A 27,913-nucleotide genomic window follows, 5' to 3' on the forward strand; every position below is an offset into this window, starting at 1 on the left:
CACTTCATTGGACGTTTTAAAATTTTTTGGGGCATCATATGGCTTGGATGTTGTTTCAATAGGTCCGTGACACTTAGAAGGTGGTCAATTGATTTCCGGAAAAATCGAAATAAAAAAATACTAAAAAATTCACAAGGGTACGAAGAATGTGAGGATTCCTCACATTCTTCGTACCTTCCCAATTATCCACTTCTTTGGAATTTTTAAAATTTTTTGGGGCATCATATGGCTTGAATTTTGTTTAAATAGGTCCGTTACACTTAAAAGGTGGTCAATTGAAATCCGGAAAAATCGAAATCTAAAAATACTAAAAAATTCACAGGGGTACGAAGAATGTGAGGAATCCTCACATTCTTCATACCCTCCCAATTCTTCACTTCATTCGACTTTTTAAAATTTTTTGGGGCATCATATGGCTTGGATGTTGTTTAACTAGGTTCGTTACACTTACAAGGTGGTCAAATGAAATCTGGAAAAATCGAATTGCAAAAATACTAAAAAATTCACAAGGGTACGAAGAATGTGAGGAATCCTCACATTCTTCGTAGCCTCCCAATTCTCCACTTCTTTGGACTTTTTAAAGATTTTTGGGGCATCATATGACTTGGATGTTGTTTAAATAGGTCCGTTACACTTAGAAGGTGGTCAAATGACATCCGGAAATATCGAAATCCAAAAATACTAAAAAATTCACAAGGGTATGATGAATGTGAGGATTCCTCACATTCTTCGTACCCTCCCAATTCTCCACTTCATTGGACTTTTTAAAATTTTTTGGGGCATCATATGGCTTGGATGTTGTTTAAATAGGTCTGTTACACTTAGAAGGTTGTCAAATGAAATCCGGAAAAATCGAAATCCAAAAATACTAAAAAATTCACAAGGGTACGAAGAATGTGAGGATTCCTCACATTCTTCGTACCCTCCAAATTCTCCACTTCATTGGACTTTTTAAAATTTTTTGGGGCATCATATGGCTTGGATGTTGTTTCAATAGGTCCGTTACACTTAGAAGGTGGTCAATTGAATTCCGGAAAAATCGAAATAAAAAAATACTAAAAAATTCACAAGGGTACGAAGAATGTGAGGATTCCTCACATTCTTCGTACTTTCCCAATTATCCACTTCTTTGGAATTTTTAAAATTTTTTGGGGCATCATATGGCTTGAATTTTGTTTAAATAGGTCCGTTACACTTAAAAGGTGGTCAATTGAAATCCGGAAAAATCGAAATCCAAAAATACTAAAAAATTCACTGGGGTACGAAGAATGTGAGGAATCCTCACATTCTTCATACCCTCCCAATTCTTCACTTCATTCGACTTTTTAAAATTTTTTGGGGCATCATATGGCTTGGATGTTGTTTAACTAGGTTCGTTACACTTACAAGGTGGTCAAATGAAATCTGGAAAAATCGAATTGCAAAAATACTAAAAAATTCACAAGGGTACGAAGAATGTGAGGAATCCTCACATTCTTCGTAGCCTCTTAATTCTCCACTTCTTTGGACCTTTTAAAGATTTTTGGGGCATCATATGGCTTGGATGTTGTTTAAATAGGTCCGTTACACTTAGAAGGTGGTCAAATGACATCCGGAAATATCGAAATCCAAAAATACTAAAAAATTCACAAGGGTATGATGAATGTGAGGATTCCTCACATTCTTCGTACCCTGCCAATTCTCCACTTCATTGGACTTTTTAAAGTTTTTTGGGGCATCATATGGCTTGGATGTTGTTTAAATAGGTCTGTTACACTTAGAAGTTGGTCAATTGAAATCCGGAAAAATCGAAATCCAAAAATACTAAAAAATTCACAAGGGTACGAAGAATGTGAGGATTCCTCACATTCTTCGTACCCTCCCAATTCTCCACTTCATTGGACTTTTTAAAATTTTTTGGGGCATCATATGGCTTGGATGTTGTTTCAATAGGTCCGTTACACTTAGAAGGTGGTCAATTGAATTCCGGAAAAATCGAAATAAAAAAATACTAAAAAATTCACAAGGGTACAAAGAATGTGAGAATTCCTCACATTCTTCGTACCTTCCCAATTATCCACTTCTTTGGAATTTTTAAAATTTTTTGGGGCATCATATGGCTTGGATTTTGTTTAAATAGGTCCGTTACACTTAAAAGGTGGTCAATTGAAATCCGGAAAATTCGAAATCCAAAAATACTAAAAAATTCACAGGGGTACGAAGAATGTGAGGAATCCTCACATTCTTCGTACCCTCCCAATTCTTCACTTCGTTCGACTTTTTAAAATTTTTTGGGGCATCATATGGCTTGGATGTTGTTTAACTAGGTTCGTTACAGTTACAAGGTGGTCAAATGAAATCCAGAAAAATCGAATTGCAAAAATACTAAAAAATTCACAAGGGTACGAAGAATGTGAGGAATCCTCACATTCTTCGTAGCCTCCCAATTCTCCACTTCTTTGGACTTTTTAAAGATTTTTGGGGCATCATATGGCTTGGATGTTGTTTAAATAGGTCCGTTACACTTAGAAGGTGGTCAAATGACATCCGGAAATATCGAAATCCAAAAATACTAAAAAATTCACAAGGGTATGATGAATGTGAGGATTCCTCACATTCTTCGTACCCTTCCAATTCTCCACTTCATTGGACTTTTTAAAATTTTTTGGGGCATCATATGGCTTGGATGTTGTTTAAATAGGTCTGTTACACTTAGAAGTTGGTCAATTGAAATCCGGAAAAATCGAAATCCAAAAATACTAAAAAATTCACAAGGGTACGAAGAATGTGAGGATTCCTCACATTCTTCGTACCCTCCCAATTCTCCACTTCATTGGACTTTTTAAAATTTTTTGGGGCATCATATGACTTGGATGTTGTTTCAATAGGTCCGTTACACTTAGAAGGTGGTCAATTGAATTCCGGAAAAATCGAAATCAAAAAATACTAAAAAATTCACAAGGGTACGAAGAATGTGAGGATTCCTCACATTCTTCGTACCTTCCCAATTATCCACTTCTTTGGACTTTTTAAAATTTTTTGGGGCATCATATGACTTGGATTTTGTTTAAATAGGTCCGTTACACTTAAAAGGTGGTCTATTGAAATCCAGAAAAATCGAAATCCAAAAATAATAAAAAATTCACAGGGGTACGAAGAATGTGAGGAATCCTCACATTCTTCGTACCCTCCCAATTCTCCACTTCATTCGACTTTTTAAAATTTTTTGGGGCATCATATGGCTTGGATGTTGTTTAACTAGGTTCGTTACACTTACAAGGTGGTCAAATGAAATCCGGAAAAATCGAATTGCAAAAATACTAAAAAATTCACAAGGGTACGAAGAATGTGAAGGATCCTCACATTCTTCGTACCCTCCAAATTCTCCACTTGTTTGGAGTTTTGAAAATTTTTTTGGCCATCATATGGCTTGGATATTGTTTAAATAGGTTCGTTACACTTAGAAGGTGGTCAAATGAAATCCAGAAAAATCGAATTCCAAAAATACTAAAAAATTCACTAGGGTACAAAGAATGTGAGGAATCCTCACATTCTTCGTACCCTCCCAATTCTCCACTTCTTTGGACTTTTTAAAAATGTTTGGGGCATCATATGGCTTGGATGTTGTTTAAGTAGGTTCGTTACACTTAGAAGGTGGTCAAATGAAATCCGGAAAAATCGAATTGCAAAAATACTAAAAAATTCACAAGGGTACGAAGAATGTGAGGAATCCTCACATTCTTCGTACCCTCCAAATTCTCCACTTGTTTGGAGTTGTGAAAATTTTTGGGCGATCATATGGTTTGGATATTGTTTAAATAGGTTCGTTACACTTAGAAGGTGGTCAAATGAAATCCGGAAAAATCGAATTCCAAAAATACTAAAAAATTCACAAGGGTACAAAGAATGTGCGGAATCCTCACATTCTTGGTACCCTCCCAATTCTCCACTTCTTTGGACTTTTTAAAAATGTTTGGGGCATCATATGGCTTGGATGTTGTTTAAGTAGGTTCGTTACACTTAGAAGGTGGTCAAATGAAATCCGGAAAAATCGAATTCCAAAAATACTAGAAAATTCACAAGGGTACGAAGAATGTGAGGAATCCTCACATTCTTCGTACCCTCCAAATTCTCCACTTGTTTGGAGTTTTGAAAATTTTTTTGGCCATCATATGACTTGGATATTGTTTAAATAGGTTTGTTACACTTAGAAGGTGGTGAAATGAAATCCGGAAAAATCGAATACCAAAAATACTAAAAAATTCTCAAGGGTACAAAGAATGTGAGGAATCCTCACATTCTTCGTACCCTCCCAATTCTCCAGTTCTTTGGACTTTTTAAAAAATTTGGGGCATCATATGGCTTGGATGTTGTTTAACTAGGTTCGTTACACTGAGAAAGTGGTCAAATGAAATCCGGAAAAATCGAATTCCAAAAATACTAAAAAATTCACAAGGGTACGAAGAATGTGAGGAATCCTCACATTCTTCGTACCCTCCCAATTCTCCACTTCTTTGGACTTGTGAAAAATTTTTGGGGCATCATATGACTTGGATGTTGTTTAAGTAGGTTTGTTACACTTAGAAGGTGGTCAAATGAAATCCGGAAAAATCGAATTCCAAAAATACTAAAAAATTCACAGGGTACGAAGAATGTGAGGAATCCTCACATTCTTCGTACCCTCCAAATTCTCCACTTGTTTGGAGTTTTGAAAATTTTTTGGGCCATCATATGGCTTGGATGTTGTTTTAATAGGTTCGTTATACTTAGAAGATGGTAAAATGATATCCGGAAAATTCGAAATCCAAAAATACTAAATAATTCACAAGTGTACGAAGAATGTGAGGAATCCTCACATTCTTCGTACCCTCTCAATTCTCCACTTCTTTGGACTTTTTAAAAATTTTTGGGTCATCATATGGCTATGATGTTGTTTAAGTAGGTTCGTTACACTTAGAAGGTGGTCAAATGACATCCGGAAAAATCGAAATCCAAAAATACTAAAAAATTCACAAGGGTAGGTACGAAGAATGTGAGGAATTCTCATATGCTTCGTACCCTCCAGATTCTCCCCTTGTTTGAAGTTTTTAAACTTTTTTGGAACTTAATATGACTTGGATATTGTTTAAATAAGTTCATTATACTTAGGAGGTGGTCAAATGATTTACAGAAAAATCCAAATCTATAAATACTAAAAAATTCAGTACATTTTGAGGGTGTGAAATGGATCGTAAAATTCAAAGTGGAAGTTTACCGAAAAAATATGTGAGGGGTTTGGATTTCCATATTGTTAGTAATTATACCTTTTTTGTATTTTCAATATTTCAACCAATTTTTTTGAAAAGCTAAGAAATAATTTAATCATATATTCTCAATTAATAATTAGTACATAACTAAGTTAATTTTAATTTGATATATATTTTATAAAATTTAGTTCTAGTTTTCCTATTTTTTTAAGTTCATAAACCAATTATATTGCTTTTCACACTTCAAATATTCGTCAAATTTTTGTCAACAAATTATTTGATGTTAAAATAAATTAAATTTACTTTTCCTTAATTTTTGAATTATATCACCAAATTCTTTATAATTTTTTTTATTTTAAATTTAATTTTTATGTGGGGTTTAATCACTTTATAGTACAAAAATAAATAAACTATAATTTATTTTTTCAAAATTTTCTTTATTTATTATTTGATGTTAAAATAAATTAAATTTACTTTTCCTTAATTTCTAAATTATATCACCAAATTCTTTATAATTTTTTTATTTATTTTAAATTTAATTTTTATGTGGGGTTTAATCACTATGTATTACAAAAATAAATAAACTGTAATTTATTTTTTCAAAATTTTCTTTATTTTTCTGTTTCATAAAAAAAATTTCCTAAACAAAATAATTACATTAAACAAATTTATAATTGGTTAATGTAATAAATGTAACAATGTGTGTTGCATGGGATTATTTCCCATGGCAACCGCTTGGGTGACTTGAAGAACACGTTTTGTTTTTTTTTTTTTTTTAAAAATGCCATGTGTCTCTACCCTATTAGCCCAAAAAAAGTGGGTATGGTACCGAAAAGTGCTTTTCGGTACCGTAGCAAGACCCCTGAAAGAATAGAGATCCTCTCTTCATATTCGTCTCCGGATTAAAACCCTGCCTTTGTACTGCCGGAGCTTCACCAACTGCAAATCGTTGTTCCTTTCTCTCCGGCATCTCAGGTACGTGTCTCACTCCGGTAGCTCACTCTGATTTCAACACAATTTTTTATTGCCCATCGTTTTTTTTTTTTTTTTACTCCAACTAGCATCTAATTGCGATCTCTGACAATTTCTCAAATCGGCATCTCGCTGCGTTTTCTCAGGCCTAGGTCTCCTCCGTCTTTTCTCTCTGCGACTTTAACAAAACTCTGCCTCCTTTCTCTCACTGAGATTCCCACAAAAGGGAAGTTTAGGTGCGATTTCTCGCTCTCCCGCTCTACAAAGCAGCGAAAATTAGTTGCACGGAAGTGTGAATGAAATTTTTTCAAAATGTTGTTGGAAACTATCTGTGTGGTTTGGGATTTAAAGAATGAGGAGTTTAAAATATGTACAATTTTTCATAAGTTTCACTATAATTTATTTTCTAGTTCATTTTCCCTATTTTCCTACCTTGTTTTGAGATCCAATAGAGTTTCTGAGGCGAAAACTATTCGAAATGGAAATAACTATTTGCTTAATTAGGCAATGACAATTTAAAAAAATTTAAAGCTTGAAAATGATTGGTGAATTTTTTTTTTCTGAGGTACTGGTTGTCGTATTGAAAAGAGAAGAATTGGGCATCTGCTTTGTAGCCTTGAAGTATAATCATCAGCTTCAATTTTTACAACTGAGAATTGTAGTTTCTTGTTGTGTGTATATATATATATTATGAGTTTTACAATATAGGGTTTTTTTTTGGGAATAATAGGGATAATAGGCTGTGGTTCTCCAACATTTTTTTATGGGGCTTGAGAAGGCGCACTCTGTTACTTTGGGAGCATAAAGGCTTCATTTGAACCTGCATGTTTATGACCACATATGCACTCTATTTTCTGAGGAAGATGGAGGCACCAGTGTTGTAGTCATGAGATAGTATTACTGTTATGAATCAATGTAATGACTTCCATGCTCTATTGTTGCTGATTTTATTGGTATTTTTATAGAGATTGGGTGTTGGGAGAGTTCACCATTTAAGGTTTATCTGGCACATAATATTTGCTTTTAAAGTTATTGTTGTTGAGTGACTAAGTGGGAGACTGTAACTAGGAGCAAGTGTCTGATTTTGGAGAACAGGGATTAAGATTTGAGGTGATCTAGTGTAGCAAAAATATAGCTTTTTGTTTGGTTTTAGGGAACTCAGAGTAGTTACTGGCATGAGCTGTACTGGTTGATTAAGGAAAGGAGTTAAATTTGTAGAGTTTCACAAAGTTTTCTATTAAGTGGGGTTTGGATACACTTTCTGTTTCTCTCTCTCTCTCTTTTTTAATAAAATTAATTTATTAAAAAAAAAAAAATAGTAGAAGCACTCTTATATAAAATGTGGCAACATATAAATGGTAGGGACTTAACTTATGTTCTTAAAAACTGTTATAAAAAATTTGAAATTTTGAGGTAGTAAAAGTTTTTAATACTTTTATTTTATTTTATTTTTAAAAATTCTTAAAAATCATTATCTTTTTAAGGTATCTCCAGTATTTACACAAGAGTATATGCTATGTTTTTTATTTTATTTTATTTTATTTTATTTTTTAAGTTTTAAAAATAGGAAATGTAGCCAAACACCACCTTAGCCAGTGCCATGGACATACAAAACTAGTATGAAGTTAGCCCACTCTTGGTCTGTTTAGACATTTTAATGTATTTAGGAGCAAGAATCCCTAGACCAGTGTGGCTATTTAATCTACATAATTCCCTCCGCCAGTTGGAGGCTTAGATTGGCAAATCAAGCTGATGGTCTTGCAAGGAGGGTGTAAATATACAATGGTTCAATTTTTTGGGTGTTTCAAATTCAGGATATGCCTGTCAGTATTGCTTAGAAATTAACAATTGGTTGCATTTATATTGATTGGGAAACGAGCAAGGTCATTTATAATGATGGAGAGCCAGGTGATCTAACAGGGCATAAAGACATGATTTAACATGATTCTCTCGACTCTGTTTTTACTTGCTATAAATACTTACCTATCACTGCTGATTCTTTTGATTCTTTTTTTACAACCCATGAACATTTTAAGGATACTTTCTTTTTCTTTTGAAGATAATGTTCATCCTTTCATGTCCTGTGTATTCCAGATTTCTTATGTATCATACAGGCAAGCTCAGGTTTCAACTAAATTGAGGATAACATATCTTTCAGTCTTTGGCGAACTTCAACAGCATTGTTACTGGGGGGATCTGTCCCATGTGGCTAAATCATGTTATCAAAATTTTGAAGTTCTTTAAGACTGTATTCTGACTTGCACCAATTCATAGCAGTTTCCTGTGTAGAAGCCTTTGAAATCAAAGGATTCTACTCATTCTCACAGCGTTGAAAAGGTTGAGTCTAATAATGCAGACAGCTTCTCTTCTTCACCCAGTTTTTTGCTTCTCTAACAGGTCTCTCTCTCTATCTATCTCTATCTCTCTTTCTCTCCAGACACACACATGCAGTGTGTCTGTGCTATCATGCCTACATATGTGAAATATTTTTCTCATCTGTATCTTTGACTTTTCTTTTGAAGGGCAAACAAAGTTGATGGGTGGATGAAGATGAAAACATCTAATTTGAGTCCATTCTTAGGAAGAGTCAGCTTCACTGGAAAATCTCAGACTTGTAAGTTTCACATCCCTGTCCAAAGAACCAGGTTGTTTTCAATTCCTAGTGCAGATGATGGCCATCCATCTGTCTCAGTGTCTGAAGAAAACTCAGACACAAACCATGCATTCAATCATGAAGAAGAGTCCTTGTTGAGCAAATGGTCGCCTCCCAGGTACCTATGGAGGGGATTATCTGTGTTTATCATGGCAGGGCAGGTAATTATTAGGATACTGACGGGCAAAGTCCACTGGGTGAATACTCTACAACAGCTGGAGAGAGTTGGGCCGAGATCAGTGGGTGTCTGTATCTTAACTGCAGCCTTTGTTGGTATGGCCTTCACCATACAATTTGTTAGAGAATTCACCAGATTAGGATTAAACCGATCTGTTGGTGGGGTATTAGCTTTAGCCTTCTCAAGGGAGCTGAGTCCAGTTGTGACATCAATAGTGGTTGCAGGGCGTATTGGAAGTGCATTTGCAGCAGAGTTGGGAACGATGCAGGTTTCTGAGCAAACCGACACACTAAGAGTTCTAGGCACAAACCCTGTGGACTATCTTGTCACACCTAGGGTGATTGCTTCTTGTATTGCTCTACCATTTTTGACACTCTTGTGTTTCACAGTAGGGATGGCATCAAGTGCACTTCTAGCTGACAGTGTTTATGGGATTAGCATCAACATCATACTAGATTCTGCTCAGAGAGCTCTTAATTCATGGGACATAATAAGCGCAATGATCAAGTCAGTGGCTTTTGGTGGGATCATATCTACTGTAAGCTGTGCATGGGGAGTAACTACCATGGGAGGTGCCAAAGGAGTTGGGGAATCAACTACTTCAGCTGTGGTTATCTCTCTTGTTGGTATCTTTATTGCTGATTTTGCACTCTCTTATTGCTTCTTTCAAGGGGCCGGAGATGCACTGAAGAATTGTGTATAATCTGTCTTTTTCATTGTTAGCTATTGATTTTTCTATGTTGTCGATTTTTTTCTTTTTACAAACGGTATTAAAAGATTAAAGATAAGATAACCAAGATGCGAGCTTTGATGAACTTTGGCTGTTCATATATACCTTGATTTCTCAATTCTATCGCAATGATCAATCCTCTTTTAGGCGTTGGATAAAAAAAGGGCAGGAGCTTAACCTGCTTGTGTCACATTAACCCGTTTTATTCTGGATTCTAACATGCAATGCAATTACACATCAAAGTTGTACCATGGGTGATATTCTGGCAACCTTGTAATGTCAATCACCTGATAAGATTCAAGCTTCCCATGAAGAAAGGGGTGGAGTTTCTGAGTCCTTCCAGGTAGGCAAGTTGGCTCCATATCTGTCACCCTTGACAGCATCTACTGAAGCAATGGCTTCCAGTTCAGCCATTTCTTCCGGTGTTAGTTTCACTGACAAAGCCCCCATATTCTGGTTCAGGTTTTCAATCTTGGTGGTTCCTGGTATGGGACAAACGTTGCTCCCTTGGTGATGGACCCAGGCCAGGGCTAGCTGCGATGGGGTGCATCCCTTCCTTGCCGCAATTTTATTAACTCGCTCAAATATGTTACTATTGTCCTTTAGATTCTCAGGGTGGAACCTTGGTAGATCCTGCAGTACATGAAATTCATGTAAGTACTTCAACAATACAGAACACAGCTATAGTTTTTAAACGTAAAGACAATATAATGGAGAAGAGTATTCGTTCCAACTTAAAGACAAATTAGTAGCTACAGAATATTGGTTATTTGGAGACCAGTGGAACAGAAATTAAACTAATCAAAATTCGGTATGAGAAACCGGGACACGGCACAAGGGTTCCATGGTGTAGTGGTTAGCACTCTGGACTTTGAATCCAGCGGCCTTGGTTCGACTCCCGGTGGGATCTTCCTTCACATGAATTTCTTACTCTTAAGTGCATTTTTTGTCTTCCCTTTTAAGCAAATTTTCACATATTCATTGATGGTGATGGGTAATGCAATGTTGGTCGTGTGTACAAACCTTCCTGTAGTCATCCTGTGACAAGTTCTCAACCAGCTTCGGTCCTGAAGAAAAGAAACCCCTCCCCAGTGGGCTATATGCAACAATCCCAATTCCAAGTTCTCTGACCAAACAACAAACATGAGGAGTTACGAATCTAGATTTTCAAACACTTCTTACTTAAACAGCTTTTTCAGTCTCCATAGATGCTTCACCTGCAAGTAGGAACTATGTCTTCCTCTACATCTCTTGACCACAAGGACCACTCCAACTGCACAGCTGATATGGGATGGACTGCATGTGCTCTTCTGATTGTTGAAGCAGAGGCCTCACTCAGACCTATGTACTTTATTTTACCCTCGTCAAAAAGTTTCTTCATTTCTCCCATCTTCAAAAAAAGACATGAAGTTATGACAGAGAGCTCTAAAGGGCAATAATGGATGGTGATCCAAGGGGATAATCCAAATAGTTAGATCACTACAAGAAACTCAATGGAACGAATTTCCATGAGAGGTCTCAATCTGCAAAGTTGAGAGTTGAGGCCTTCATTGATGTGGATTAGGCCAGGAGTGTTACTGATTGTTGATCAACATCTAGTTATTATACATTTGTTAAAGATAATTTGGTGAATTAGAGAAGTAAAAAACAGTCAGTGATGGCTAGGTTTAACGTGGAAGTAGAGTTTAGATCTATGGCACAAGGGATATGGGACCTTATGAGACTAAGGATTCTTAAAGAGTTACGAGTGAATGTTAAAATGTCCATGAGACTATATTGTGACAACATGGTAGTTATTAGCATTGCTTATAATTTTGTACACCATTATCATACAAAGCATGTGGAAGTTGATCGACATTTTATCCAAGGACCAATTAGCAAATACTTTTACTAAAGGTATCACAAGCCTTATGCTTGGAAGTATTACTAGTAAGGTTATAGTATTTTATTATTCTTCTCCCTCTCATGAGAGGTTATGTCATGGAACAATGAAAGGGATGATTGAATAGTTATAGGTTTTTATAATGAACTCAACTTAATGACTTAAAAGGGATTTCAATATTTCAATTTAATAAACTATTATGACTTAATAACTTAAGTCATCAAGCAAATTAATCATGCTAGGTAAAATAACTTAATATTATAATTTAAAGAAAAAAATTAAATATTAAGTTAAAATAATTCTTAAATCTCTTTTGCCATATTTGTTCATATCTAATGGGAGTTTATTTTACAACCGTGAATATACATCCAGAACCTTTTTTTATGGTTAATATTTTGTAGTTATTTTATATATCTATGATACTTTTGATATGAATATGTAACAAATAAATTTATTGTTGATTATTAATTAATGAAGGTAAATATTAGTTAAAATCAATAAGAAGTAAATATGTTAATTTGATGATTTAGAAAAAATAAATTAAGTTAACTTTATCAAACAATCTTAATGGTTAAAGTTAAAATTAAGTAATAAGTTTCAAGTGAATAATTTAATTTAAAATCAACTTAAATCATTGAATAAAAATTATTAGTGACTTTAAGAATAATTTAACTTTAAATTAACTTAAGTCATTAAGTAAAAAACAATAAGGGCTTGTTTGGTTGTTGTTTATAAGAACTGTTTTCTGTTTTTGAAAACAAAAAATACTAAAAACCTATTTGATAGGGGAAATAGTTTTTGTTTTTATTGTTCCCCGTGTTCTCAAAATAACTCTTTTTAGAAAACAAAAAAAACATTGTTTTTCTTGTATTTTTAACTATTTAGAGAACAAAAAAAGGTATTAGAGAATAGGTTCTTCTCAATGTTTTTCTTGTCCATGTTCTCACCTTTCCCCAGTGGTTCCTCCTCTAGCTTAGTGGTTTCTCCTCTAGCACAATGGTTTCTCCTCCGATAAATGAATTATGCATGTAAAAATTATTTATATATTTATAATATCACATTAATTGAAGAAAACACTTTATTAATTGAAAAAAAAAAACACAACATCCAAATATATTTTTTGTTTTACTTGCTTTAAAAACCTTTTTATTAATTCAACCAAAAATGTTTTTCTTTTTGTTTTTCAGAATAAAAACTGTTTCCAGAATTCAATTCCTAAACACACACACATACACACACACACGCACACACACACACACACACACACACACACACACACACACACACACATATATATATATATATATATATATATATATATATATATATATATATATATATATATATATATATATATATATATATATATATATACATTTTTTTGAAAATACACAAAATTGTTCTGAAAAACAGTTTTCAAGAACATTTTTCAAAAACAATAACCAAACAGGCCATAAATTTTTCTAGACTCCTTAATAATAATTTAACTTAAAGTTAACTTGAAACATTAAATAATAAATATTAAGTTTTATGAACACCTTCAAACTCTAAACGCTTGTCCTATTCATAGACTTTTATCTACTCATTTATTATGATAGGATTGCGTGGTTTTACTTTTTATATAGCATAGTTTTCAAAATTAATTTGTTGGGGATTGTTTTTGAAAATGAAACAGTTTTTGAGAATTGTTTTTAAAAATAGTTGTTCTTTGGTGTTTTATAGAATAAAAATATGTTTATGAACTTGAATTATTCTTAACATATTTTCCAAGTTTTCAAATATTTTAATTTTTTATTTATTTATAGTGTTTGATTTTTAGTTATTTTTCATATTTGTATAATTTTTTTTTGAAATAGACCTTAGAAAATAAGTGAAAATAATTGAAAACAACCATTCTCAAAAAATAAAAAACTAGACTTTGTCTGGCAATTTTTCTTAAAACAATTTTTTGTTCTTTAGAAAAAAAAAAAAGAAAATATGTTTGAAAACTATAAAATAGAAATAGTTTTCCATTCTTAAAAACAAAAAAATATGGTTTTTTTAAGAGAACATTTTCTAGTTGTTTTTCCAAGGAGTACTATTTTAAAAAATGATCATATAAATATAAAAAAATGATTAAAAATAAAATAAAGTGGCGACCGACCTCCAATCACTTCTTGAGGGTGTTCAAAAGAATAAATGGACTATGAGAAGGAAAATAGGGGTCCCGTTAGCTCAAGATTGGATGTATCAATTTTTCTCAAGGATATACCTAGGTTTCCAAAGTTCATTTTGGAGTAGGGAACGATTTCTAATCATTTCCCAAAGATCCCTAATGGAATAAACGAATCATGGGTAATAAGATAGAGGTCTCGATAGCTGAAGGATTGGATATACCAAATATTTTTAAGGATGTACCAAATTTTATGAAGAATATACCGAATTTTGTAAATAATGTATCAAATTTTGTAAATGATATGCCAAAGGTGCCAAAGTCCATTCCGAGGTGGGGAATGACCTTCAATTAGTACTTGAGGGTCCTCAAAGGATAATATGGATCAAATTTTCTTAATGATGTACCAAATTTCATTAAAGATGTACCTAGAATTCCAAAGTTTGTTTCAGAGTAGGGAATCACCTCCAATTACTTCCCAAAGATCCCTAAAGAAATAGACAAATCATGAGAAATAATATAGAGGTCTTGGTAGCTCATGAAGTGGATGTGCTATTTTTTTAAGGATGTAACAAATTTTGTAAAAGATATATTAAATTTTATAAAGGATGTACCAAATTTTTTAAAGGATGTGCTAAGGAGGCAAAGTCTGTTTTGAAGTGCGGAACGACCTCCAATCACTTCCTAAGGTTGTCTAAAGGAATAAATGCACAATGAGAAGGAAGATATGTGTCCCATTAGCTTAAGGATTGGATGTACCAAATTTTCTTAAGGATATACCTAGGGTTTGAAATTTTGTTTCCTAGTAGGGAACAATCTCCAATCACTTTCCAAAAATCCCTAAAGGAATCAATGAACCATAGGTATTAAGATGGGGGTCCCAGTAGCTCAAGAATTGGATGTACCAAATTTTTTTAAGGATGTACCAAATTTTGTAAAGAATGTACCAAATTTTGTAAGTGATGTATCAAGGGTTTCAAAGTCCACATCGAGGTGGGGACTGACCTCCAATCATTTCCCAAGGGTGTCCAAATGAAGAAATGGACTATGAGAAGGGAGATAGGTGTCCCATTAGCTCAAGGATTATATGTATCAAATTTTCTCAAACCTAGGGTTCCAAAGTCTGTTTTAGAGTATGGAACGATCTCTAATCATTTTCCATAGATCCTTATAGGAATGAACGAACCATGGGTAATAAGATAGGGTTCCCGGTAGCTTAAGAATTGGATATACCAATTTTTTTTTTTAAGAATGTACCAAATTTTATGAAAGATATACCAAATTTGGTAAAATGATGTACCGAGGTTGCCAAAGTCCGTTCCAAGATGGGGAACGACCTCCAATCACTTCCTGAGGGTCTCCAAAGGAAGAAATGGACCATAGGAAGGAAGATAGGTGTCCAATTAGCTTAAGAGTTGGATGTATCAAATTTTCTCAAGGATGTACCTAGGGTTCCAAAGTCCGTTTTGGATTTGGGAACGACCTCCAATCACTTTCCAACGATCCCTAAAGGAATAAAAATATCATGGGTAATAAGATAAGGGTCTTGGTAGTTCAAGGATTGGATGTACCAAAATTTGTGAATGATGTACCAAATTTTGTAAAGAATATACCAAGGGTGCTATAGTTCGTTCCAAAATGGGGACTTACCTCCAATCAGTTTCCAAGGGTCTCAAAGGGAAGAAATGGACTATGTGAAAGGAGATAAGTGTCCCGTTAGCTCAAGGATTGGATGTATCAAATTTTCTAAAGGATGTACCTAGGGTTCTAAAGTTTGTTCTGGAGTAGGAAATGATCACCAATCATTTTCCAAAGAGCCCTAAAGGAATAAATAGACCTTAAGGTAATAAGATAGGGATCTCGATAGTTCAAGGATTAGATGTATCGATTTTTTTTAAGGATGTACCAAATCTTATGAAGGATGTACCAAATTTTATAAAACATGTAGCAAATTTTGTAAAAGATGTACCAAGGGGGCTAAAGTCTGTTCCAAAGTGGTGAATGACCTCTAATCACTTCTTAAGGCTATTCGAAGGAATAAATTGACCATAGGAAGAAAGATAGGTGTCCTGTTAGCTCAAAGATTGGATATATCAAATTTTCTTAACAATATACCTAGGGTTCCAAAGTCAGTTTCAGAGTAGGAAACAATTTCCAATCACTTTCCAAAGATTCCTAAAAGAATAAACGGACCATGGGTAATAAGATAGGGGTCTCGATAGCTCAAGGATTGGATATACCAATTTTTTTTAATGATGTACCAAATTTTGTGAAGGATGCACCAAATTTTGTAAAGGATGTACCAAGTTTACCAAAGTCCATTTCGAGGTGGGGAACGACCTCCAATCACTTCCTGAGGGTCTCTAAATGAAGAAATGGACAAAGGGAAGGGAGATAGGTGTCCCATTAGCTCAAGGAATTGATGTATCAAATTTTCTCAAGGATGTACCTAAGGTTCCAAAGTCCGTTTCGGAGTAGGGAATGACCTCCAATCACTTTCCAAAGATCCCTAAAGGAATGAACAGATCATGGGTAATAAGATAGGGGTCTCAGTAGCTCAAGGATTGGATGTACCAAATTTTGTAAAGGATGTACCAAATTCTGCAAAGTATGTACCAAGGTTGCCAAAGGCTGTTCTGAGGTAGGAAACAACCTCCAATCACTTCCCAAGGGTCTTTAAATGAAGAAATTGACCATAAGAAGAAATACAGATGTCCAATTAGCTTAAGGATTGGATGTATCAAATTTTCTCAAGGATGTATCTAGGGTTCCAAAGTTCATTTTGGAGTAAGCAACGACTTCCAATCACTTTCCAAAGATCCCTAAAGGAATAAATGGGCCATGGGTAAAAAGGTAGGGGTCCTGGTAACTCAAGGATTGGATGTACCAAATATTTTTAAGGATGTACCAAATTTTGTGAATGATGTACCAAATTTTATAAAGGATGTATCAAATTTTGTAAAGGATGTACCAAGGGGGTCAAAGTTGGTTCCGAAGTGGGAAACTATGTCCAATCACTTTCTAAGGTTGTCCAAAGGAATAAATTGACCAAGGGAAGGAAAATAGGTGTCCTGTTAGGTCAACGATTTGATGTATCAAATTTTCTTAAGGATGTACCTTGGGTTCCAAAGTTTGTTTCAGAGTAAAAACTCTAATTACCTTCTAAAGATCCTTAAAGAAATAAATGAACCATGGGTAACAATATAGAGGTCTCGATGATTCGTGGTTCCCAACTGGTGTCTTCTAATTCAGTCCTCAGACGGGAGTAATCAACAAAATTTATAACCTATTTCACCATGTACTAGGATAGCCTCAGCTAGCATAGCATAGTGGCTCTAGGATCGTTCATTGGGATGGGTTTTCATTTCACACATGATATTAGTTTAAAGAATTGGATTGGTGCTTTTTCTTTTCTAAGTTAGCTTGAAAAGAAAACATAAACTTTGATTTGGAAAAGGTTGGTTTTAAGCTAACAAAAAATAGTAACTGAGTTTAATTACAAAGAAAATGGTCTCTTGGATTTTCAGGTCACTAGGTTTAGGCTCTTTATACAAAAGTGGAGATTTCGGATCTTTCCTCGCGTTGGGGATTTAACCTATAGTTATCCTCCCAACCGGTGTGTTACAGTTGCTTCTCATTAATGGTTTCAACGCTAATTCCCTCTCACTGATGCATCTTGCAATGACTCGTGCCTCTCACCTAGCATTTGCCATTCAAGGTGATCCTTAACCTTGGATTACCCTTCACAAGCTCGCAAGAGATAACTAATGGATGTCTCCTTAGAGTCCAAAAGCTTACCAAGTGTTGGCTATTCTAGAAAATCCTACCTTTAAACCACCTACCAGAGGCTTGCAAGAGATAAACTAGTGTAACTCAATGGATGGAGTCCACTTGCCTTACCAAGTGTTGGCCCAGGTGATTTTAAGGCGTTTTAAGTTAACTAAAAATATAAAAACCATTAACGGGTCACAACTTCCTCTTCATTAAAAATTGAAACAAGGAAAACTCCCACTTTTGTAGTCGGGTCCCTTACCAAGCTCCCTTCCGTCCAAGAGACAAAAAGTCTAGCCACTCATCCTCTGAGAAAACATCTTCAGAGGTTGTTTGGTTAGAATGAAAAATACAATCAAAATGAGAAGGTAAGGTAGAGCAACGCTCTGTATATTTCTTATTAAAACATGTATAAGTGATCCACTCTCTAATGTCTTCCCCTCTTCAGAGAGATGAGAGATATCAGAGATGTCTCAGAGATTGTGATTGTATCAGGGGATTATGGGGGATAGATATTACAAGGAGATATCTTAGGATATATAAAGAGAGATATTTTCAACCTCTTAATTAGATATCCTAAATATCTTAAAAGATCTTCAATTGATTACAAGGAGAGAATTGATAATTACACCAAATATATTAAGGTAAAAAAAATCTAAAAGAGTCGGTGTAAAATATCTGATTATTACATTTTCGCATTGGAGAAAGGTGGTGCAAAAAATTTCGCATCGGAGAAAGTCAGTGCGAAAATTTTCACATTGGGAAAGTGTGCTGCAAAAATTTTCGCATTGGGAAAAGTCAGTGCGAAAATTTTCGCATCAGGGAATGTCAATGCGAAAATTTTCGCATCAGGAAATGTCAATGTGAAATTCCTCTTCAGCTTTGCGTAGTTGCCTTCAATTGGCCATAACTTCTTCGTTTCAACTCCAAATTGCACACCGTTTGAAGTGTTGGACTCCTGACTTCTCGAGCTTCTAAATGATATATAGCATGTAGAAAATGGACTCCATTAAGTGCTCCAAATTTTCCTTGAAACTTCTGTCCCTTGAATTTCGCATAGCATGTGAAGATTTCGCATTACCATGCAAAATTGCTTCATGATGGATTTCTTTCTTTGATCCTCTTCCTTGCATCTCTTGATTGGCTTTGAAACTCATTCCCAAGGGTTGCACAAAGTTCTCCTTGATTCTTGGTTTGCTTCAATGATAAAAAAGCTACCAAAAACACCAAAACTAGCCAAAAATTGATTAAAAACATTTGCAAGGGTCCTTAACGTGCCAATTGAGTGAAAATGTATTAATTACTACTCAAAAGTGTTTAAAAGAGTTTATAACAAGCTATAAAAGAGCACTTTTTAAGTGGTAATCACTCAATAGCTTATGGATTGGGTGTACCAAATTGTTTTAAGGATATGTTAAATTTTGTGAAAGATGTACCAAATTTATAAAGGTTGCACCAAATTTTTTAAAAGATGTACCAAATTTTGTAAATGATGTACCACAATTTCCAAAGTTCGTTTCAAGGTGGGGAACGACCACCAATCATTTCTCAAGGGTCTTTAGAGAAAGAAATGGACCATGGGAAGGGAGATAGGTGTCCTGTTAGCTCAAAGATTGGATGTATAAAATTTTCTCAAGGATGTACCTAAGGTACCAAAGTCCGTTTCGGAGTAGGGAACGACATCCAATCACTTTCAAAAGATCTCTAGAGGAATGAACGGACCATGGGTAGTAAATAGGGGTCCTGATAGCTTAAGGATTGTATGTATCAATTTTTTTTAATGATGTACCAAATTTTATGAAAGATGTACCAAAGTTTATAAAGGATGTACCAAATTTTGTAAGGGATGTACCAAGGTTGCCAAAGTCCATTCTGAGGTGGGGAACGACCTCCAATCGCTTCCTAAGGGTCTCCAAAGAAAGAAATGGACCATGGAAATGGAGATAGGTGTCTAATTAGCTTAAGGATTGGATGTATCAAATTTTCTCAAGGATGTACCTAGGGTTTCAAAGTCTTTTTCGGAGTTGGGAACAACCTCCAATCGCTTTCCAAAGATCCCCAAAGGAATAAACGAACCATGGGTAATAAGATAGGGGTCTTGGTAGCTCAAGGTTGGACGTACCAATTTTTTATTTTTTTATTTTTTTTAATGATGCACCAAATTTTATTAAGGATGTACCAAATTTTGTAAAGGATGTACCAAGGGTACTAAAGTTCGTTCCAAGGTGGGGAACAACCTCCAATCACTTCCTGAGGGTCTCGAAAGAAAGAAATGGACCATGAAAAGGGAGATACGTGTCCCGTTAGCTCAAGAATTGGATGTTTCAAATTTTCTCAAGGATGTACCTTGGATTCCTAAGTCCATTTTGGAGTAGGGAAGGACTTCTAATCACTTTCCAAAGATCCCTAAATGAATAAACGTACCATGGGCAATAAGATAGGGGTCTTAGTTGCTCAAGGATTGGATGTACCAAATTTTGTGAAGTACCAAATTTTATAAAGGATATACAAAATTTTGTAGGGGACCAAAGTCTGTTTCGAAGTAGGGAACGACTTCCAATCACTTCCTAAGTCCGTCTAAAGGAATAAATAGACCATGGGAAGGAAGATAGGTGTCTCGTTAACTCAAGAATTGGATGTATCAAATTTTCATAAGAATGTGCCTAGGGTTCCAAAGTTTGTTTCGGAGTACGGAACGACTTCCAATCACTTTCGAAAGATCCCTAAAGGAATGAACGAAGCATGACTAATAAGATAGGAGTCCTTGTAGCTCAAGGATTGGATGTACCAAATGTTTTTAAGGATGTACCAAATTTTGTGAAGTATGTACTATATTTTGTAATGGATGTACCAAATTTTTTAAAGGATGTACCAAGGTTTCAAAAGTTCATTCTGAGCTGGGGAACGTTCTCCAATCACTTCCTAAGGGCCTTCAAAGGAAGAAATGGACTATGAGAAGGGAGATAAGGATCCCGTTAGCTCATGGATTGTATGTATCAAATTTTCTCAAAGATATACCTAGGGTTCTAAAGTCCGTTTCGAAGTAGGGAACGACCTCTAATCACTTCCCAAAGATCCTTAAAGGAATAAACAAATTATGGGTAATAAGATAGAGGTTTTGATGGCTCAAGGATTGTATGTACCAAATATTTTAAAGGATATACCAAATTTTGTAAAGGATGTACCAAATTTTGTGAAAGATGTACCAAATTTTGTAAATGATGTATCAAATTTTGTAAAGGATGTATCAAATTTTGTAAAGGATGTACAAAGAGTGCCAAAGTTCGTTTCGAGGTAGGGAATGGCCTCCAATTACTACCTAAAGGTCTTCAAAGGATAATATGGACCATGGGAAGATAGATAGGGGTCTTGATAGCCCGATGATTGGATATACCAAAATTTCTTTACAATGTACCAAATTTCCGTAAGGATGTACCTAGGGTTCCAAAATTCATTTTAGAGTAGGGAATGACTTCTAATTACTTCCTAAAGATCCCTAAAGAAATAAATGAACCATGGGTAATAATATAGATGTCTCAGTAGCTCATGGATTGGATGTACCAAATTGTTTTAAGGATGTGCCAAATTTTTTGAAAGATGTATTAAATTTTGTAAAGAATGTACCAAATTGTCTTTAGGACGTACCTTGGGTTCCAATGTCCTTTCTAGGGTGGGGAACAACCCATAATTTCTTCTCGAGGGTCCCCAATGGAATATATGAACTATGAGAATGGTGATAGGGGTCTTGGTTCCTCTAAGAATGGGTATACCTAAGATTCCAAAGTTCGTTTTGGGGTAGGCGAGGACCTCCAATTACTTGTTGAGGGTCCTAAATGATGAATTTACCTATTTTTTTTTTAAGAATATGCCATGATAAGTATGATAGTGGTTCTGGTTTCCCTATGTATGAATTTACCTTTTTTTTTTTTTTTTGAAGAATGTACCTATTTTTTTTTATGAAATTAATATAAATGTTAAGTACAATTTTTATTTTTATGAAAAAATATATTTTCTTTTATAATTTATTTTAATTTAAAATTAAATATTTTAACCAAACAAAAAGTTAGATCCACAATCAAATTAAAATTATAAGAAAAATGATAAAAACACCATCACTTATTGTGATTTTGATTTGATGAATTTAAAATGAAAATTAAAAGAAAAATAATGTCAATAATAAGATAATATTACAAAGATATTTTTACTTTTACATGTGATAGAATTTGCAAAATAAATAAATCTTTTGTTTAGTATTAATATAAAAAATCTTATATCATTAACCTCTAAATAATAAAATAGAATTTTTAAATTTAAACCTTAATTTATCAAATTTATTATTATAATTAATATTTAAAATCATCAAGTATATTATTTGTGGAATAATATTTTCATTTTTGTCCATGATATATTTTTGTTTTTATTTAATTTGTTATATTAACTATTTATTATATATTATCATTTTAAGTTTAATATGTCAAAAAATAATTAAAATCAATAAATATGGAGAAGTTAGAGAGTAAAAAAATAAAAATAAAATTAAAGAAGTTTTATAAGAAAATACATGAGCATATTAAAAAGAATATAAAGGAAAAAGAGAAAAAAAATAATAAAAACTATAATAGGTGACAACGGATTATTATGAAAGGAGAGGAAAAGAAAAAGAAGAAAAGAAAAAAAAGAAAAAAAATGGGAACATGGCAAGTGGTAAGTGAGATATATTGATGTGAGAGAAATAATAAAAATAAATGAGACATGTATTTGTTAACATGTGGTATTAAATTAGTGTGTACTTTGTCTTTTACTTTTGAGGGTAATTGTGGAACGATTTTGAAAGCACAATTGGAGTGCATGAATAGACAATATTTTTACCCATTTTACACTAAAATTAAAAAACAAAAAGCAAAGTTCTAAAATCTCATGTTTTTGTTAGTTGATGTATAGTTATATTATTTCCCCTTTTAAGTTTTAACATAAGTTTTGTAAAAGGGTTAAACCTTACATTTGTTTTTATGAAAGGGTTATTTTGCCCCAAAACTCTAGTTTAACCGTAAAATAACACATAGGCAACATGATTTAAAATTCATTCAATTTTTTATTAGAATAATTAATAAAAATCTTTTCCATTAAAATATTTATTAATTTTTTTTTTTAAAACCAACTTTGTGTACCCTTTGAATTTCTCTAGTTTAACGCTATTCTAGGTAAGATACCGAAAACATGGTTTTTAGTGGATATCTAAAAGCTTGATTCAATAGGTAACTAACACGGATAAAAGACAAAAATCTAATTATTTTATTCGATCTAAAGCAAATAAATAAATAATTTTTTTTATGAAAATGTAATTTGAATATATTTGTATAGACCCTTATTTTAGGTTCATAGGGAGACTCATATGTTTTGGCTATTTTTTTGAAGGCTTCTAGACATTTCTAGAGAGTTCAATAGGTGGAGACATGTAGTAGAGAGAGGTTTTTCTTTTTCTTCTACTGGGTGGTTTTGGGATAAAGATCTCTAATGGGTCGGGCCGCCTATTTTGGCTCATGGCCTGACACACCAAAAGGCTAGTTCGGGTCGGCATGACCCAGTTACTATAGAGGGTCGGGTTGTCATGACCCAAAGAAGCAGGTCGTGCTAGGCCTAAAGAGATGACCCCGTTGTGCCATCGTGCCAACCTATCATACTGACCCACTTGGCTAATTCAAATATTACTTTTACTTTTTATTACATGTCAAATATCTATAATACCCCTTTTAATAACTATATAACGACCAGTTTGAGGGATAAAAAAGTGAATCAATAGTTATTTTTTCTTTTTCACATCAAATGTCTATATTATCCCTACCAACAACTATATAATGACTAGTTTAAATGATAAATAAGTAAATCACTCACTATTAGTATTTTTATATGTCAAATATCTATAATATCCCTTTCAACAACTACATAATAGTTAGTTTTAGGAGTTAATAAGTAAATGACTCACAAATGATTTTCTATAAATACTCCTATGGACCCATATTTTTCACGTGCGTCCCCACTTGAAACAACGTGATTCGTTTTTTATTTGGTAAAAGATTGATTTTTGAAAAAAAGTTGGAATCGCTACTTATTTTAGTTTATTTTTAAAAGAAAAAATAAAATAAGAAAGAAAACCTTGTGTGACTCCTTATTTGGAAAATAAAAATAAAATTGAGTCTAGATTCGAGGGTCAAGTTACCTATCAAGAAGGTACGGTGGTGAGCCTATGGTCTCTACTAAACAAATTGAGGAAACTGTGACAATTAATTAATTAATCATGAATACCAGGAAAAAAAAAAGGAAAAGAAAGAAATACACATAAGTCAGGGTAAATATCAAACTACAAGAATAAGCAAAATAAATGAAATGAGAAAGTTATGAATCGATTTATTAGGTTAATTAAAAGAAGGTTTTATTATTTCAAATGTCACGACGTGGTATTAAGATAATTTTGAACGAAACTATTGGCAGAAGAATTTTGGGTTAATGTTTTTAATTTACAAAAAAATGTTTTAACTTAAAAAAAATACCGAATAATTTTATTTGAATTGAATTGAATCGGATTTTTATTTTCAAGAAAGTCATCCTTACTTATTACTATTAAGAGAATTTATTGAGTGAAAATATGTATATAAATTAAATAAATTAAAATAAAAAGATTTTATTTATTCGAAAAATAATTTTTATTTACTTTTGCTAGAGAGAATGAATTTGGTAGTTTTATTTACAAAGGTATTTTAATTTAATTCTTATTTAAGAAAAGTGATTTTTATGAATTGTTTAGAAAAATACTTTTTATAAATTTATGTACAAAATAAATTTCAATTCAATTTTATTTGTAACCAAATTAATTTTTATTTTTATTTTTTGGTATACAAAAGTGATTTATATATATATATATATATATATATATATATATATATATATATATATATATATAAGTGTGTATGTGTGTGTGTATGTATATATAGAGAGAGAGAGAGTGAAGAAAATAAAAGGTAAAAAACACAACTAAAAAGAAAACATAGAAACAAATATTAAAACATAAAAAAATTATAAACTCAAAAAGATTGGGGAAAGAAAATACAAGAAAACAATTAAAAAAAAATCTAATTTATTTCCCTATCATTTCTCTTTCTCCTTATTTATTTACAATTCTTGCATTTATAGATATGAAGTTTCCTTTGTCCCTTACTGCTCTGAAACCGTCCTATTAAGCTAAGCTACCTACCCATGTTGGTGCTCTAAGTGTGGAATGTCATTGTGGAGCGGCTAACTACACTTTTTTTCTTTTTAGTATGATAACATAGTGATATGGGTGGATCAATAAACTCTCTAAGGGCATTAAGTGCTACGCAACCTTGAGTGTGCAATGATAGGAAGGTGTAGCATGAGCTCAAGGTGGAGCAATCGAAGCAATGCATTAAAGTAGAAACTATCTAGGATAAGCTTCATAGATGAAGGAGAGAAGTGCGTACTTATGAATTGGAGAGGTGTGTGGTGTTATTAAAGGAAAATTCTGTACTTAGGGTTGCTGAGGTGTGCTTAGCTTATTAGTAAAAAATAACACACTTATGGTTGTAAGGGTGCGCTTTGTGAGTGTTATGTAAGCTGGGGTAGTGAAGTGTGCTTCCTTCTTCGTGTATGTAAGTAGTGCACAATTGTTGAAGTGCCTAAGGGAAGTGTGATAATTACTTGAGTGAAAAAAAAAGACCCTTATTCATCACATTTCCACTACTACCACTGAAATTTTAATTTTAAATGTAAGTTGAAGGTGATTTGTGGATTGATGTGTCATGGAAATGGATAATTGGGAGTCATTGGTCCGAATTAGGTTTACTAGTCATTTTACTCCCTAAAAGCATTGTTCCATAAACATGTCTAATTAGTGCTAGGTATCTTTCTCTTTAGTGAGACATGATGATTTTCAACAATAAACAAAATAGAAATAAAAGTGATACAAAAGAGATTGTGAACTAATGGACCTAAGCAAATAAATGAACCATTCTTTATAATAAAAACACTTTTATTGAAATAAATTGAATAATTCGATTTATTTATACTAGAAATTGAAATCAAGTTCCTTCTAAACTCAGGTACATAAAGACAATCCTTGAGTTTTAGATGTTTATTATTCTCTAATACTAGGGTAATGTCTCACACTGCTTACATAACAATCCTTGCAGTAGATGTTAAAGTCAAGTACATCTTTTCTTCATTCAAAAATTTCCTTAGTTAAAACCCCTATATAGAATTATAGATATGGTTAGTGGCCCTAGAATCTATCCATCATGAATTGGTGGAATTCATTACTAATCATGATTCAACTAAGAATGAATAAAGTTTACTTTTTTCTCTTTAGGTAGATAAGACATTTTTTCTTCTAGTGGCCCTTCTTACCACAAATGAAATATTTGTTGTTTTCCTTGCTCTTACATTTCCTAGCCTTAGCCTTTCCTTGTTTGTTTTTTTTTGAAAATATTCTTCTTATTCTAATTATGGGAATAACCTGAAAAATCTTTCACTACTATGTGAACACCTCTAGCGTCCTTGAGAATCCCTTCAACCATCTAGAGTTATCTCATCAATTAAGGCAAGCTTATCATTAACTTATTCATAGTATAATGAACTTAAACTACTTTAATGAATTTGATAAGAACTCTAGGATTGTGTTGACCTAGGTTTCCCAATTAATCTCAGCTCTAAGGGTCTTTGTCTCATTAAAGAGTTCAATCATATTAATTATATGATCTCTAAGGGGAATTTCTTCTATCATCTTAGTGTTCGTAATGAACCTTAGGGCAACTTGCCTAGCTAACCTATCCTTATCACCAAACATCTTCTATAGGCTTAACAAAATATCATAGCTAGTGGAAATACCTATGTGTTGCTATTGCAACACATTATTAAGAGACCTAAGTATAATACAATGGACCTTCTCATCTGCTCCTTGCCACTAGGAATGAGCATTTTTATTTTCCTGCATGGAAAAATCATTATGATTTGGGAATAAGTGGAGCAAACTCCTAACTTACCCATTTCAACTGTTCTATAGTGAGCACTATGTCTAAGATTATTTTCCAACCAACATAATTTTGTATGTTCAACTTATTATCAGTGAGAATAAGAGTGATAGGGTTATAAGACATGATTCTTGTAACAAATAAAACATTCCCTAGATTATTAAAGGAAACTGATCATTTAAGGAAAGATCATAATAAATTTAGAAAAAATGTAGTTCACTCAAATACATATATCTATGCAAGGTATCCTAGTGTCACAAAAATTAAGCCTACTTTAGGTAGGACATGATTTTTATTACTAGGATAGAAACCCTCTTTAATTTATCAACCTACCTTAAACCTTAAAAGGTTGTTCTAAGGTATTAATTAACATACCTTTTTGTTCGACTTGCAGCATATGCAAGTAGGACCACTTTAGGTGATTCTATGACTTTATGTTTAAGTCAAGTGTATAACCAAGATCCTTGTCATCAATGTTACCGAGTGAAAAGTTCCATATTTTGAATTGACTACTCCCAGTACAAACATATATGGTATTGTCCAATAAGTATAGTATATGTCTTGATTCCTTAGGTTATCTCATCTTTAGGATGGTGATAGATCCAAAATCAAGATGAGCTTGATATTGGAGGTTGTGGGCTTTCCTATGATTCTCTCTCTCTTAATATTTTGAAATAAAAGACTTTAAGTAAATTTAGGTAAGCTTCTTAAAATATCCATCATGAGATTTTTCCAAAATCCTTATTTATTACTTGAATTGGAATGATAATGCTAAATAGGAATTACTTTAATATTATTTATCCTTGAACATTCATTTCCAAATATAGTTCTTTTTCTCTTGTGGGGATAAAGCCTGAAGAACTTAGTGTTATGTTCCTTCACTCAAGGTGGGAAAGCTTGGAGGACCATCTTAGTGTTGTTCTCTTTATTTTAGGATTGGAAAGTTTGGAAAACCATCTAACCTAAAACAATGGGAAAGTTCCAAAAGGAATGGCAATCCAATAATAACAACATCCAATTCTAAAATAAATAATGTTGAAAAAAATCCCCATGAAAATTGATTTTCTATAAGAAAATCCAAAATTACCATTTTGAAAAATCTTTTAATTAGATTTCCTATGATAAGCATAAAAGGAAAAATAAAAGTGAGATTCCCATGGATGTAGGGATCTTATTACTTATTTAGTAACCCAAATATTTGGATTTTTAAGATCCAAACATAACAAAAAAAGCCTACAACAAAAATAGGGTTAGTGGCCTTAAAAAAGACCCAAAATACCCTTAAAAACCCTCAATATGACGCATAAGC

At 33.2% G+C, this 27,913-nt stretch overlaps 2 protein-coding genes and 1 non-coding gene across 4 annotated transcripts; 2 read left to right on the forward strand and 1 right to left on the reverse strand.

Moving 5' to 3' along the window:
* Positions 1-6,053: 6,053 nt before the first annotated feature.
* LOC104877441 (protein TRIGALACTOSYLDIACYLGLYCEROL 1, chloroplastic) lies at positions 6,054-9,843 on the forward strand. Of its 2 annotated transcripts, XM_010652103.3 has the most exons (4): positions 6,067-6,200; positions 6,344-6,433; positions 8,292-8,594; positions 8,720-9,843. In XM_010652103.3, exons 3-4 carry the CDS (start codon positions 8,548-8,550, stop codon positions 9,729-9,731), a joined length of 1,059 nt encoding a protein of 352 aa, XP_010650405.1. In that variant the 5' UTR covers positions 6,067-6,200; positions 6,344-6,433; positions 8,292-8,547; the 3' UTR covers positions 9,732-9,843. The 2 variants fall into 2 exon arrangements, with proteins under 2 accessions (XP_010650404.1, XP_010650405.1); XM_010652102.3 differs by lacking the exon at positions 6,344-6,433 and having other exon boundaries at positions 6,054-6,200.
* A 44-nt stretch (positions 9,844-9,887) lies between these two features.
* On the reverse strand, positions 9,888-11,871 carry LOC100251429 (probable aldo-keto reductase 2). The gene is made up of 3 exons (XM_002265739.4): positions 10,976-11,871; positions 10,782-10,884; positions 9,888-10,391 (listed from the first exon to the last, which is right to left on the reverse strand). The coding sequence occupies exons 1-3, from the start codon at positions 11,146-11,148 to the stop codon at positions 10,056-10,058; spliced, it is 612 nt and encodes a 203-aa protein (XP_002265775.1). The 5' UTR covers positions 11,149-11,871; the 3' UTR covers positions 9,888-10,055.
* On the forward strand, positions 10,597-10,668 carry TRNAQ-UUG (transfer RNA glutamine (anticodon UUG)). The gene has a single exon. It is a non-coding gene; the product is annotated as a tRNA-Gln (tRNA).
* Positions 11,872-27,913: the final 16,042 nt, after the last annotated feature.

The sequence above is a fragment of the Vitis vinifera genome, chromosome 5 (assembly GCF_030704535.1).
Source record: "Vitis vinifera cultivar Pinot Noir 40024 chromosome 5, ASM3070453v1".
Classification (NCBI taxonomy): domain Eukaryota; kingdom Viridiplantae; phylum Streptophyta; class Magnoliopsida; order Vitales; family Vitaceae; genus Vitis; species Vitis vinifera.

What these genes read in the sequence shown, in the direction of transcription:
- LOC104877441 (XM_010652102.3), top strand. Translation starts at nt 8,548, where the DNA reads ATGCAGACAGCTTCTCTTCTTCACCCAGTTTTTTGCTTCTCTAACAG. An exon ending in GTTTTTTGCTTCTCTAACAG is followed by an intron (nt 8,595 to 8,719) that starts GTCTCTCTCTCT and finishes TTTCTTTTGAAG; the next exon opens with GGCAAACAAAGTTGATGGGT.
- LOC100251429 (XM_002265739.4), bottom strand. Translation starts at nt 11,148, where the DNA reads ATGGGAGAAATGAAGAAACTTTTTGACGAGGGTAAAATAAAGTACATA. An exon ending in GACATAGTTCCTACTTGCAG is followed by an intron (nt 10,885 to 10,975) that starts GTGAAGCATCTA and finishes TTGTTTGGTCAG; the next exon opens with AGAACTTGGAATTGGGATTG. An exon ending in CACAGGATGACTACAGGAAG is followed by an intron (nt 10,392 to 10,781) that starts GTTTGTACACAC and finishes CATGTACTGCAG; the next exon opens with GATCTACCAAGGTTCCACCC.